The following is a 14,178-nucleotide window of genomic DNA, read 5'->3' as shown; positions in this document are numbered from 1 at the left end:
TGTATGTATCTCCCCATGGACCCAATAAATCTCCATACCAAATTTGGTGAAGATCCATCTACAGGGGGCAAAGTGGACAACCAACAGATAATAGACAGTACTATTATATTTATATAAATAGATAAATATTTTCTCGCATTCCTGTATTTAACACTCGTGCTTTTATAATGTTTCTCCTACAATATATCGAAGTCGATAAGATTTTTGCATATAACACCGAAAACATTATTTTCAAGCCAGTTCTTTATCTGTACAAATTACTTAATTTGTATAGGAAACTATACTTTTTTGAAATAAATGCTATTTTTTTTATCAGTTCTGTTCTTTTTATAAATGATTGATGTAACTTTCTGAACTGTAACTTTCAAGCAAACAAACTACAATTTTTTCTTGTACTGATTTATTGTTGATTCTTTGGCTTAGAGAGCCGGGCGTGTCTTAGTGCTTTTTCTGTCTAACTATAAATCCGGGGGTTAATGCTGTTTCTGCAAAAAACACAAACTGCACTCCACGCTTTGAGATCGTGAATATGTTAAAAGGGTAATAGTCCAATCCCACTATTCTATTAGAGTACCTTAAGGGTTAGCGACTAGTGCTACTCAGTAATTACCTTCCATTCGGTCTATCAGGTCAAAATTAGGGAGGATAATTCTTTTTCTTTGAAGGTTGTTGATATGGCATGAAATTTAACATTGTTTTATCGACAGAGAAATTTCATTTTCCCAAGAATCTATTTTGCATGTCATACAAATTCAGTCTTACTCTTTAGCAAAGACTTGATTAACTTTTTTGCTTCGAATTAAACCAGGGTAACAGGCAGGAAAAGTGTCTTGAAAGCTAATCTGTTTCAAAGAAATAGAGTAGAAGAAAACTTAAATCAAATTTTACAATATCAGAAACTGAACATGCAAAATCTAAAATTTGTGCAGTTGAAAGTACTAAATACCAAGCTGCACTAAGTTAGAATAATTATATGTTTTAGGGTATTCATTCTAAGAACTTACGAGTGAAAGCAAAGCAGCTCTTTGTTTGTTTGTTTGTTGTTAAGCGCAAAGCTACACATGAGTTATGTAAGCTTTACCCACCGCAAGTATCGAAACCAAGTTTTAGTATAATAAGCCCTCCTGGTTTGCCGCTGAGAGCCACTGGGGCGCAACAAAGAAGAATATGTACATTTGAGTAGATGCGTTCTAGTAAATAAGTTATTCACAAACTCAACATGAAGATTAAATTTGATTTTTTTTATAAATTACAAGCATTTATAAGATAATTTCTACAAATTGAATTTAATAAATATTATTAAATGACAAAGTTTATCACTCTTTTTATTGTTATTGTTATTATTATGGCTGTTGTTGTTAAATTATATTTGCCATAATTTAGACAATAACCATTTTTTTAACTTTTGAAGGTGGGTAGTGGCGCTGTCAACGAAGTTGGAGAATGTATGTTGTCTCATTTTCTGTGTGGTGTGACTTGTTTCTCCATAACTAACAAATAGTTAAACTTGGAACTTGCTGTTTTTGTTAATGGTACATTTTGATTATTACGTTCGGTGTTTTGGTCAGTAAGTTATTTCAAGAGTATGCCATTATATAAAGGTAAAAAAAAAGGTGTTTAATCACATCTGGATATTATTTGTTATTTATTTCCATGAATTGTAGTTTGCCGTTAAAACTAACTTGTTTAATTTGTTAAGGAAGTTGTAAATGAATATATAATTTTATTTCAGTGTTATTTATTTCCATGAATTGTAGTTTACCATTAAAACTAACTAATTAATGAAGTTGTAAATGAATATATAATTTTATTTCATTATTATTATTAGAATTAAAAATAAACATTTGTCGCCCAAACTTGCCGGTTATTTATAATTTTATTGCCTATTGGACGTTTAGCCTACGTCATACATGAACTTGAGTGCAGTGTGAAGTTTGAAAATGGTATTTTCCGTACTTTTTTGCTTGTAAAAACTGAACCGTGAGTCACATAAATTATGTAACTCATTGAACACGTCATGTTTGATAGATAATATATGTGATACAAATAAAATCTTTAACAGACTAGTTAAGGGGACTGTGAAATATAGCATTTAAAAACAAGTAATATTTAACACAATTTCATAACTAGCATAAAATACCATGCTTAGCTGTGGGGTTCAAAGTCAAATGCCCACTCGTGATTCACAGATACCTCAATGTATTGATTAAGCTCCTCCATTATCCCTATACTATATTCAGAGGGAGTCCATATCCAAAAATAAACTCCATTAAGACGTACACCTATTGTAGCTGAAAATGTGTATAATGTTTATTATGTCTAACATATGACTATGGGTGACAGTGTATGTACACAGTTTCAAACATGGTACCCCCAGGTGCCAGATACACACAATACAATGCCAGGTTTAGGTTCAGCAACCCTGAAAACATACCCTTACACTCCCATTATGTCTGGGTGACCTTCCAAATATGTTTTACTCCCCTTTGGCAGGGGGATTGTGTCATATAGATAAGGACACCCTGCTGGCCACCTCATATCTACATGCCTACTTTGGTCCTGCTAATTCAAAAACTGTTGGAGGAGTTTGTTGATAAACAGATACACAATTAATATAGGATAGCTTATTAATATTAGGTTTACTGGGGTACAGATCTAAATGTTTTCCCAATCTTTTGCATTCAAAAGCCTTTTTATGAACCATTGTGTAGTATATGTAGCTATAAATAGCATTACAAAGCTTATAGTTACATGACTTGTTGGCCTGCATGATTGTTCCATTTATTCTAACAATAAGAGTATAAAGTTTTGTCTTTTCTATATGGATGTAAACCAGTCTCACTGTCCAACTGTTGGATACTTTGGTTAATAATACAGAGATATTTGGAACTGCTATGAAGCACAAGAAGAAACTGAATTAACCAACAAATCACAATATTTTACGTATTTCGTTAAATTAACATAAAATAAAACAGCACAGAAGAAAACAAATGTGGTTCTTTGAAATGATTGACTACCCTTACTGTTATTAATATTTTTGACTACAATCCTAATAATATTTCCCAAGGTTTAACCAGTTTAGGAGATTAACACACCGAAGAGACAACAAAGGACCATTTACCCCTGAATTCAGGGCTGTTCCTACACCCACCCTTGTGAAGAAGAAACTTACATGAACCAATCATTTTTAAGGAAATTATTGATTTCTTTTTTAGTACTTCTGAAATTGGCAGTTTCCCAAACTGCCATTAGTAACTGATTCCATAAGCCATACACACAGTTAAAAAAATTGAAAGTGTTTTTAATAGACACTGGGCTGTTTTTTCCTAATCTTAAACTTTGTCCTGTCACACATTTTTATTCAGGATCTAGCACGAAGAAATCAAAGGTCTATATCCTAATGATCCCTTAGTTGATCTTGTAAGCTTGATAAGATGATCTTTTACCATTCTTTTACTGAAGAGGATATTGATTAAAGAGGTCTTAAACTGTTCCTATAAAATGACTTTTTTTTTTTTTTTCATCCTTGAAAACATCCTAGTAGCCCTCTATGAACCTTTTCTAATAAGTCAGTATCCTTTCTTAGTTAAGGAGGCCAAAACTATACAGTATTCCAAATGAGGCTAGATAGTGATTTGTATAAAAAGAAAATTACCTCTTTTGACTTTTATTTATCTATGTGTATAAATAAGTCCTAAAATTCTTATAGCTTCGTTACTAGAAACAGACTTGGTGGCTTGAGTGACTTATACACCATTATGCCAAAATCCATTTCTTCAGTTGTGCTATTGAGTAAGTTTCCATCTGTTTGAAACGTAATCCCAATTTTGATCACCTAATTGCATTACCTTGCACTTACTATAATTATACATCATTTGCCAATACTTGTTCCAACTAATCAGTGTATCTCAGCAATTCTGTAATACCTTAACATCCTAAATACAGATAAAAATACCCACAAGTTTAAATTCATCTGCAAACTTTACTAATTTACTACTTATGAACATCATTAATGTAAATATAAAATAAAGGCCCAAGCATTGACTCATGAGGCACAGCACTAGTAACAAAGGTCATGTTTAAATCGACTCCATTAATAACAACTTTTAATTTTTCTCATCCAACCATCCTACAATCCAATTTTGTAGTCTTTCCCAACCCACATTTATGCAATTTTATTAGCTAATCTGTTGTATAACACTTTTTGAAAAGTTAAACACACCAAGTCTGCATCCATTCCTTGAAAAAGTTAACAGATTACATGTTATAAAGGAAGGTATTCCTTTAGTGAATCCATGGTAATTTTTTAATGTTTTTGCAATGATTTTGCAAAGTTCCTTTTATCAGACTATAGAGTTTACCTACTACAGAAGTAGGACTAACTGATCAATAATTTCCAGGGCAATTCTTATCACACCCTTTAAAGATAGGGTTAACATTAAGAACTAACCAATCCTTATTCGATGAAGAGGAACCCACTTTGTATGTACATACATATATATATATATATATCTGTGTCAGTGTAAACTGCTTGTACCTGTTGATGACAAAACCTTGTGGAAACATTGTACATTTCTTGTTATGTTAAACTTATGTTAAAGTTTTTCTTCATTAGCCATTCAAGATGTCTCCAAGCATTATTAACCACTCCTCAGGCACTTGCTCATTGTTTGTTGACCTACAAAAAAAAAATTAAAGAAAGAGGCTTGTATGTCTCACTCTTTGACCTGCTTTAAAACTCTGGTAAAAACATTGGTCCTGTTGTTTTATCAATTTTTAATCTCCTGATCTTTTTTCCATTCAAGAGATTCATACTAACAATATTTCCCACAGCTTACCATCAGCTTTCTTGTTACCCCTTAGAAATGAAAAAATAGATTAGATGAAAATTCAAAGTATAGTATTGGTTATTTTAAAGACTCGTATTTAAATTCTGATTCAGTAGGTAGTAAAGCACCCACTAAAAATACAGGGAAACACTGTACGGTCCTTTCCTTAAGGTTCTAATTTCTTATATCAAATATTATAACAGTACATTACTGTACATTATTGTAACAGTACATGTACATGTAAATGGGTATAAAGAAGAAATACATGTACTGTTATATCAAATATTATAACAGTACATGTATTTCTTCTTTATACCCATTTACGCAGATTAATGCCATTTTTTATAGTATGATATTAGTACCTTTTCTCAAGGGTGGGTGTGCAAGAACAGCTTTGAAGGGCCACGTGGTTTATTGTTGTCTGCATGTTACACTTTCTTGTAGCACCAATATTAATGAAGCTTTTTCAGTTAATATGTGCATAAAAATGAACTCATGAATTATATAAATTGAAACACATTTACATTTCATTAAAAGTTCTACAGTCTCACTTTTTTTTTCATTAAAGAAACCTAAATATTTGGCAAAATTTGAAAATGCTGTAATCTTCTTCATAACCAGGCTGTAGAAATAGGGCAAATCACATGTTAAACATTTAAACCCATCCTTTATTTCCTAGGAAATGATCAATTCCCCTCTGAAACTTGTAAAATTCCAACTTCCATTACTGCCAATGGCAACCTATTTCATAAGTCAAGACCCGGCATGACCAGGTGGTTAGGGTGCTCAGCTCGCGGGTTCGAATCCCCGTCACACCAAACATGCTCACCCTTTCAGCTGTGGGGGCATTATAATGTGACGGTCAATTCCACTATTCGTTGGTAAAAGAGTAGTCCAAGAGTTTGCGGTAGTGATGATAACTAGCTGCCTTCCCTCTAGTCTTACACTGTTAAATTAGGGATGGCTAGTGCAGATAGCCCTCGTGTAGCTTTTTGCGAAATTCAAAACAAACAAACAATCATAAGTCAATCATCCTACTAGAAAAATAAAACTTCATTCACGGGAATCTAGCCTGCGTTTTCTAAGCTTGAATTTGTGTCCTAGTCCTCTTGTCTTAAGATACAACACAAACAAATCAGATGTCATTATGCTATCTGTCTCCTGGATGATCTTGTAAACTTCAATAAGATCACCTCTTAACCTTCTTTTTTCAAGAGATATTAACCTGTCTATATACAATAATCCTTCCATTCTTGGAATTATGCCAGTAACCCTGAAACAGCCCTCTTCTGGATTCTTTCTAATAAACCAGTATCCTTTCTTAGATAAGAAGATTAAAATTGAACACAGTATTTCAAGTGAGGCCTAACTAGAGATTTATATAGAAAGATAATTACTTCTTTTGGTTTGTTATCAATGTGTGTATAAATACTCTTGAAAAGTCCATTAGCTTTACTACTAGCAATAGAGCACTGTAATACATTTTTGAATACATATGTTGTGTCACTAGGGTAATAAAAGTCAGTTCACCCTGTTGCAGCTGTACTTTTTGTAATATGTAAAATACACTAGTGATAGTAATGCATCAATGATTGGATTAGATTAACATAACACTGAACCTAGAGGGATAAATGCATAAATTAAACATGTTCATGGAAATTTATAAGCTATGTTTATGTAATGTTGTAATTTGTATGATTCAAAGGTTAGATAGAGGGAGCTGCAGATTTTAATGATAATGTTGAGAGTCAAAAAGATTTAATAAGATAAGCTTAGGAGACCTACTAGAAAGTTCTAAGAATGTTACAATGTTCTAGTATATGTGAAAGCAGATTATAAATATAACATTCAATGAAGCATTGTTAGGTTGTCAGAGAGTATAGGATGATTTCAAAACAGAGTGAACTAGTCATTTTGTTTGCTATTAAAGTTTCTTTGAATAAGTAAGTTGAATAGTTTTACATTAGTTAATGTCATTTGAAATGTAGGCCTACAGCAATTTATGGAAGTATGCAAGTTTTCAAATTTGTTGAAATATTAAAGAAGGAAATAAAGTAATTTATTATTGTTATGTGGACTGGATGTTGAATTACTTTCATCGGATAACATAAAAGAACCCGCCAAAGAAAGAACTATGCTACAACACTGGTGTCAGAGTGGATCATTATATTTGGTAAAAATACAATAAGATATTGACTAAACTTTAACTTGCTTTCAAGATGACTACAAGGGTACAAACTGAGATAGAAAATATGCTAGACATGATCAAAGTATTGAAAGAAAAACAAAAAGAAAGAGACAGAAGCCCAAGGAGCCTGGAGTTCCTGTCAAGACCACTTCCAGAGGATTGTCAAGGTTGGAGCTGCCAGTGGATTCATCCAACTACCTATAAAGGGAGGACTCTCCCAGTGACAATAAAGGACAAGACGGCATTCTACCTATAAACCATGGGCCTTGGAAGAGAAAACCACCAAAAAACTCAATAAATAGACAATTTGTATTTTATTATCTTATATATATTGCGAACCATGGTGTCTGTCCAAGCATTCATCTGTCTCCCATTTGAAAAGCTATGCATGCAGGCAAAGCTCAATGTTCACTTTTGAAATGATGGGAGAATGGACATGAATAATGCTGATGTCAAATTTTATTTCACAAGTAGGATATTCTACACTAAATTGTTAGGAATTAATCACACTATCATTCACATTTCAAAATGTGACATAAAGAATAAAAATGTAGATTTACCATATGTTATTGTTGAGTAGCTCTTAGCACTGTCAGTGGGGTGGTACTTTGCTTGTTTTTTTATATTACAACTGTTCAAGGGACTTCACAATCCAGGAATCTATAAATACATTTTACCCTTATAAATTCTAAGCTCTTTTGATGAAATTTAGTTGAATGGATAGAAACTACCTGTTATAGAAACACAAGTGTAGAGAACAACGTGTCGAAAGGCGGAAGACTTCCGAAATATCGTACTCTATTCTTGTGTTTCTACAACAGGCAGTTGCCATCCATTCAGCTAAATTTCATCATGAATTCTCTGCCTAAACAATCTATCAAAGAATATATAAGCTCTTTTATTTATGTGTATTGTATGAATGTGATAAACTTAACAATAATACTCAGTAAATAAGGATTTGGGTCACTGGAGTAATTTGCTATTGCCATCACACTTTAAAACTAGTAAGACTGTATCTGGTGTCTCATCATAGAAGAAATTGCCTTAACTTTCAAACATATATAATTTAACACAAAAATTGTTTCAGGAATGAAAATAACATCTAAAGAAACATTAAAAATTCTCAGAGCTGAGATTTGTTCCTAAGTTTCTAAACTTTTCACAGCATTTTGTTACTCTTTTGTACAATCTAATCACTTTCCTTATTACTTCTCACACCACTTTATTCACTGTACCTTGATTTAAATAGTTTACAACTTGTTCTATCAAATGATATTTAAATATTGCCTGTAGCAGTTTTTAAGGTGGAGATTCATTAGTTGTTACTTTAACACTGATAATTTGACATAACAATGGAGCTTGTTGCGTTATATATAGACAAAGAGATAATGATGCAGTTGGATGATGGTTGACCCTTGATAGTGATGCTTAATTGAAAATTTTCAAAAATCTACAGTTATGAATGAACTTCAGAAGAAGCTTATGACAAGTGTTTAAGTAAATGAAAAGCTTTTTCATGGAGGCTACTTTTTTTTTCTTAAGTGGAAAGGACTAGAATTTGTTTTGAATTGAAAGCCATTTAAAGAAGTATTAATTTACAAGCTTTATGTTTGTTAATCATGTTAGCACTGAAAGTTATGTTACTAAAACTTAGTATCCTCTTTATTTTGAACTGCAAATTTGGACAGAAAATATTGTTGCTCTGACCTGTCAGTTGAAGTTAAATTATTACTATGTATTGTTAATCAAGATATTTTAAGGTTATGTGTTTAGGTCATTGATTCAAATTTTATGGCATCACTTTTAGATAGTTCTAAAGAAGTAATTGAAATGTTTATTCAAATTGCTTCTTCATTTAATAAAAAGTCTAAAGAGCATTTTATTCAATTATGTACTTTGACAAAGATCCATATCAATTAATTGCTGAAACATCAGAAAATACTTTCAGTTAAAATGTTCAGATGCATTGGAAAGTTGTATGAAGAACCCAGTAATTGAAATTAATAGAAAAAAAATCTAAGGAATCATAAGATAATTCTTTTGTGGTGACCCATAGAATTCAGTCAGTGTGAAAGAAGAGTCCAAGGAAGTATTGTACATATGCATCCTTTTGAAACAGGTGCTCTGTGATGCTAAAATAAGGAAAGAATAGATAAAGAATAATTTAACAAGTTACTACTTCTGATTTTCTGTTGATAAATTCTTTAACTTCACTTAAAATTTGGCATGTCCACCACAATCAATAATATTCCTGCACTGTTCTAGTATGTATATATGTCTAATATTTTTTACACACTATCTGAAATGTAAATGACTCTACTTATACTGGTAATGTTTTATTGGGACACACTTAGTTGTTAAAAAAAATAAACAGTATTTCTTACATATTAAGTGTATTTTCTCAATCTTTTTTGTTTGATAATAATAAAAGTAAAGTAAGGAAAAAAGTATTTTCGGATGTTGAAGTGAATACTGATGAAATTGTTTCTTATATATATATATATAATTTTTTTTGTTTGACACTAGTAAAAGTAAAGTGGGGAAAAGAAGTCTTTCCAGATGTTGAAGTGAATACTGATGAAGTACCAATGGTTTTCAAGGCCCAGTTGTTTGCTTTGACAGGTGTGCAACCTGACAGACAAAAGGTGATGTTAAAAGGAGTTACGTTAAAGGTAAGACAGGTCCATATATATACACACACACACATTAACAACACTTTCTGCCAACTGTTAATTTTCAGAAATTTTAAAATTTTGAAGCATATAATATCTTAGCAATGAAAAGTAAAAACTACTGTTATAAAACAATGTCAGTTAACCCCTCTCCCTATTTTGTGTTCATGGTAACACTATTAAAACAGTCTCTCTATTAAAAGTAAACTTTGAACCAATAGCCGACCAACAAATTCTTAAAATTAACAACTGTGTTTGATAGTATAACTAAAAAAAGAAATATCTTAGCAATGAAAAGTAAAAACTACTGTTATAAAACAGTGTCAGTTAACCCCTCTCCCTATTTTGTGTTCATGGTAACACTATTAAAACAGTCTCTCTATTAAAAGTAAACTTTGAACCAATAGCCGACCAACAAATTCTTAAAAATTAACAACTGTGTTTGATAGTATAACTAAAAAAAGAATAATTTATACGTTTACCTATATATATATATATATTTGTCAATATCTTTTAAGCTATCAAATGTTCCTGTGTATTAGTTAAAGTAATTATATTTATTTACAGGATGAAAGTTGGGGAAATTTGAAGCTTAAAGATGTAAGTATGTAGATAATTACTTATTTTTTTATTTTAAATGCCATAAGTTTAATGTAAGCTAGAAAAAACTATATATTGTTTAATTTTAGACAGTTCTATAGTCTAACAAATATTTTAATGTGCAATACTACATATATTATTCAGTTATTTTAAATTGCAGCTATTTTTATCATTTTTTCTACATTAACTTTTAGGGTGCAACTGTGTTGCTGATGGGAAGTAAAGAAGAACTTCCTGGCGAGCCAACTGAAAAACCAGTTTTTATGGAAGACATGACTGAAAGTGAACTAGCTACTGCTGTACGTAAAAATTTAAGGCTCATGTATTTAAAATTTAGTTTCAAAACATTTTAACTTTTGGTTACATGTGAGAGTAATTTATATTATGTAGGAAGATTTTTTCCTGTATGGATGCCATATCAGATTTATTATGCCATTTTCTATAGTCAAATGACTTATTTTTTAAGTGTTTAGGGCTAACACTTTGGTGCTTTAAGACCCATCTGGCTATTACAAAAGCGGATTTTGAGGCTCATGTCGGGGCTTTCTTACTGTGCAATTATTATTAACAAATTCAAGGGATGTGGTCTTTTTGCTATTTACCAGGCCTGTTTCTACTGATTCATCTGTGTCACAGGTCAAAGGCAATGCCATCGTGTTTCTTATGGAACTACTATTTTATGAATTTATGTTATTAAGTTTGGTATCAAACTGTAGATTATAATTCAAATTTTAGTATTATATATTTAATTTCTTAATTTAAAAGTAAATATTTAAAAAATAAAAACCTTCTATCTTTTCTATTTGCTGAGATATTGCTCATGTACTGAATGAAACGCAGTGGCCTTGCTCACCTCTTTCCATTTTTTGGAAACAGTCCCTATATATATGCATATGAATAACTACTTGAGAGCTCAGAATGTCCCCCTAGTGGCTTACTCAGCCATTTTAAAGTGTTAGAATGCCGTCTCATTCTTTCAAACCAATTTTTCAAAGAGGTAGATTGTGTCTTTAGTATGCTCGAAATTTCATATTTTTTTAGACCGAAATACAGCTTAACTACAAAGCTTGATAAATTATATTGGAATTCTATGGTATCAGTATAGTAATTTATGATTTTTTGGTTATTCAAATGCATATATAAAACCTAAAAAAAAATTATTTCATTTTCACATCCTCTACGTGCAAAATTTCTTAAGACTTAGCAAGCTACGACAAGCAGCAACAGAGTACAAAGGTCGGAACCAGAAGAGATAATTGATCGCTTTATTTCTTAATTTACTGTTCTATGTTATAAAAAAAATAAGTATAAGAAATTATTTGTAAATAGTAATCTATATACATATATAATGTACAATAATTGAAATGTGACTGAATCTTACAAAATACTAGTCCACTAAAACATAGCCAAGACAGGTCACTTTGTAGAGACTAAAGGTCAGTTTTATATTATTGGATACGGTAATGAGTGCACGTGTGCCGTGTCATTATAACTTCTATGTTGTTAGCCAGGCATGGCTAAAAGGTCAATATAATAAATAATTATAAATGTATAATGTTATGAGATTTAAGATATTTTGTCTAAACATTTATGTTTCCGTGTTATAATTTGTAGTCATTCTAGGATGAAAAAAAGCATAATTTATATTTATTTCCTTTTTTTTTATGGTGGTTATGAGATTGGTCTAATCGACCAAACCTGTACAGTTATTTGTTTGTGAAAATAACATAAAATATAAAGATTTTCTTGAGAAACGTTTCATAACTACCTGGACATTATAAGGATTTCACATAAAAATATTTTAATCCTAAAATGAAAATTACTTTGCATGTTGGATGGAGTACATGTGAAAAGAGAAAAAAAGGCACGAGAAAATCATTGCTTTAGAAAAAAATAAAAATTAAATATTTTATTTTTCAAAAACTGTATGTTTGTAGGACCTTTCATCTCAAATTTAAAGAATTTCATCCACTAGTTTCATTTTTGTAAAGAACTTTCACAAGAGTTGCATACCTACTTACATGTAAGTAGGTCGTAGTCAAAAGGCAAATTCTATGTGCACTGGTGGGGTCCAAATGCATGTGACATGAGTTGTCACAGAATTATTTTGAAAATGTAGTTAATAAATCAAAGTTGAATACTATATAAGATTTAATTTCATAATTCAAAAGGAAATATTAAAGAAAATTGCTCAACACTCACTCTTGTGTGTTGCATGGCATGTCTGTTGTTCAATTTACATTTTATTGCTTCTACCATACAATGTCAACAATGCTTAATCAATTAAAAACTTTACATATTGAAAAGCTAGAATATAAAATAAGACCCCCCCATCTTCTTGATTTGCTTAGATATCAGAATATTTAGCAAACTTACCAGAGAAGCTCCTCTCATCCCTTCATTCTTTTGAAGCCACTTATTTATTCACACCTTCCTGTCTTAACCCGTTACCTACTGTGGCCATGTTGTCTTATCATGAGGGCAAAATCATATTTGTGAATTGAAAAAATTATAGAGAACTTATCTTTTGTTGGATTTCAGATTTAATTTTTTTTAATATTAGCATAACATGCAATTGTTGAAACAAAATTGTATTGTTTGAAGAGAAATTTAATAAAAAAAATCCAAAAATATGTTTGAGACTATAAATAAGTGCCCTCTAAGAAGAAAATTTTTTTCAACATTTTAAAAAAATTTTTCCTTGCACTTTAGCACTGGTCCTGTCATCTATGATTGGTATCTAAACCTTTTTCTAGTCTGTTTTCTTTATAAACAGTGTCTGGGCGTGTTAAACCTCGGTTGTAAAACTTTTAGCCAATCATAGTCGAAGATGTCAAGTTCAGTTCCATGTTATCCCAATCACTGTATTTCACGTTTTACAAATCTTAGGATGATAAGCAAGTACGTGATGAAACGTTGTTCTCTGGATTCTACAATATGAACGTGAAGGGTGCTTATTATATTAACTGCTATTTTATGTAGAGGTTGTATTAAGTATTGGTCAATAGTACTTTTTATAAGCCTCAGAAAATTTGCTTCTGGAAATTACTGCATGAGATTTATGTGACTTTTATTATTTTTCTATAGCAGCTTAAGTCATGCTGTATCATATATCTGTTTATATTAATCATTATATTGAAAATATATATACTCAAAATAGATATATTTTTAAGAAAGAAGTTGATCCACGAATGTTAGGGTTAATATCTATCGAGTGGTAAGTGCATGGTCTTTATGTGAATTAGACTTGGCACTTTGAACTGAAACTGAAAGAGTTTGTGATTTTTTATATTCTTTTACATTTTAATTAGTAGTTGTAAGATCAATAATTTAGCTTTATTTTATATTTATTTCATAATAAAAATATAATTCAGTATTTACAAGGATAAACTTGTGTGATTTGTACGTACTACTAGTACGAGTACCACGTAAGAAGCTTATATTTTTCCTTCTTACTATCTTTACTTTGTACTTCTAGTAAGACCCACACTTCTGTTGTTGTTGCTTTATAATTAAAACAGTCTAACTGATATATAAAAGTTTATTCTGATATTTTGAAAAGGGTTTAAAACTCAGTGTACAAGTGACAACAATAAAACCCATATGTTGGTTGTGAAACAGACTAAACACATTTGTCTTAATGATACAGGGAAGCTATGACATTCTCACATTTGGGGTATCAATACACTGAAGAGCTTAAGTTTCAAATTCCAACATAACTTGCCTATAATGAGAGGAATGTGACCAGGACTAATCTATTAAGTGCTGTAAAATAATTTTCTTTGTAATATATTGTTTCTGTATTCTTTGGTAATCTCTTGTAACAGGATGTATCATGTAACTAGGGTCAGGTGGTGTTATTCAAACCACCTGTACTGTAAACTATTAC

General features: G+C 31.1%; 1 protein-coding gene across 1 annotated transcript in view; it reads left to right on the top strand.

Moving 5' to 3' along the window:
- Nucleotides 1-1,413: 1,413 nt before the first annotated feature.
- Nucleotides 1,414-14,178, top strand: part of LOC106465989 (ubiquitin carboxyl-terminal hydrolase 14-like) — a 38,839-nt gene continuing 26,074 nt past the window's right edge. The window contains exons 1-4 of the mRNA XM_013926240.2: nt 1,414-1,601; nt 9,544-9,689; nt 10,257-10,289; nt 10,484-10,588. Coding sequence (XP_013781694.1) covers nt 1,586-1,601; nt 9,544-9,689; nt 10,257-10,289; nt 10,484-10,588 — 300 coding nt within the window. The 5' untranslated portion in view covers nt 1,414-1,585. The remainder of the gene's footprint in view (nt 1,602-9,543; nt 9,690-10,256; nt 10,290-10,483; nt 10,589-14,178) is intronic.

This window comes from Limulus polyphemus, unplaced genomic scaffold (genome assembly GCF_000517525.1).
Source record: "Limulus polyphemus unplaced genomic scaffold, Limulus_polyphemus-2.1.2 Scaffold2115, whole genome shotgun sequence".
Lineage (NCBI taxonomy): Eukaryota > Metazoa > Arthropoda > Merostomata > Xiphosura > Limulidae > Limulus > Limulus polyphemus.
Note: the sequence above shows the minus strand (reverse complement) of the source record. Positions and strands in the feature narration are given on the sequence as shown.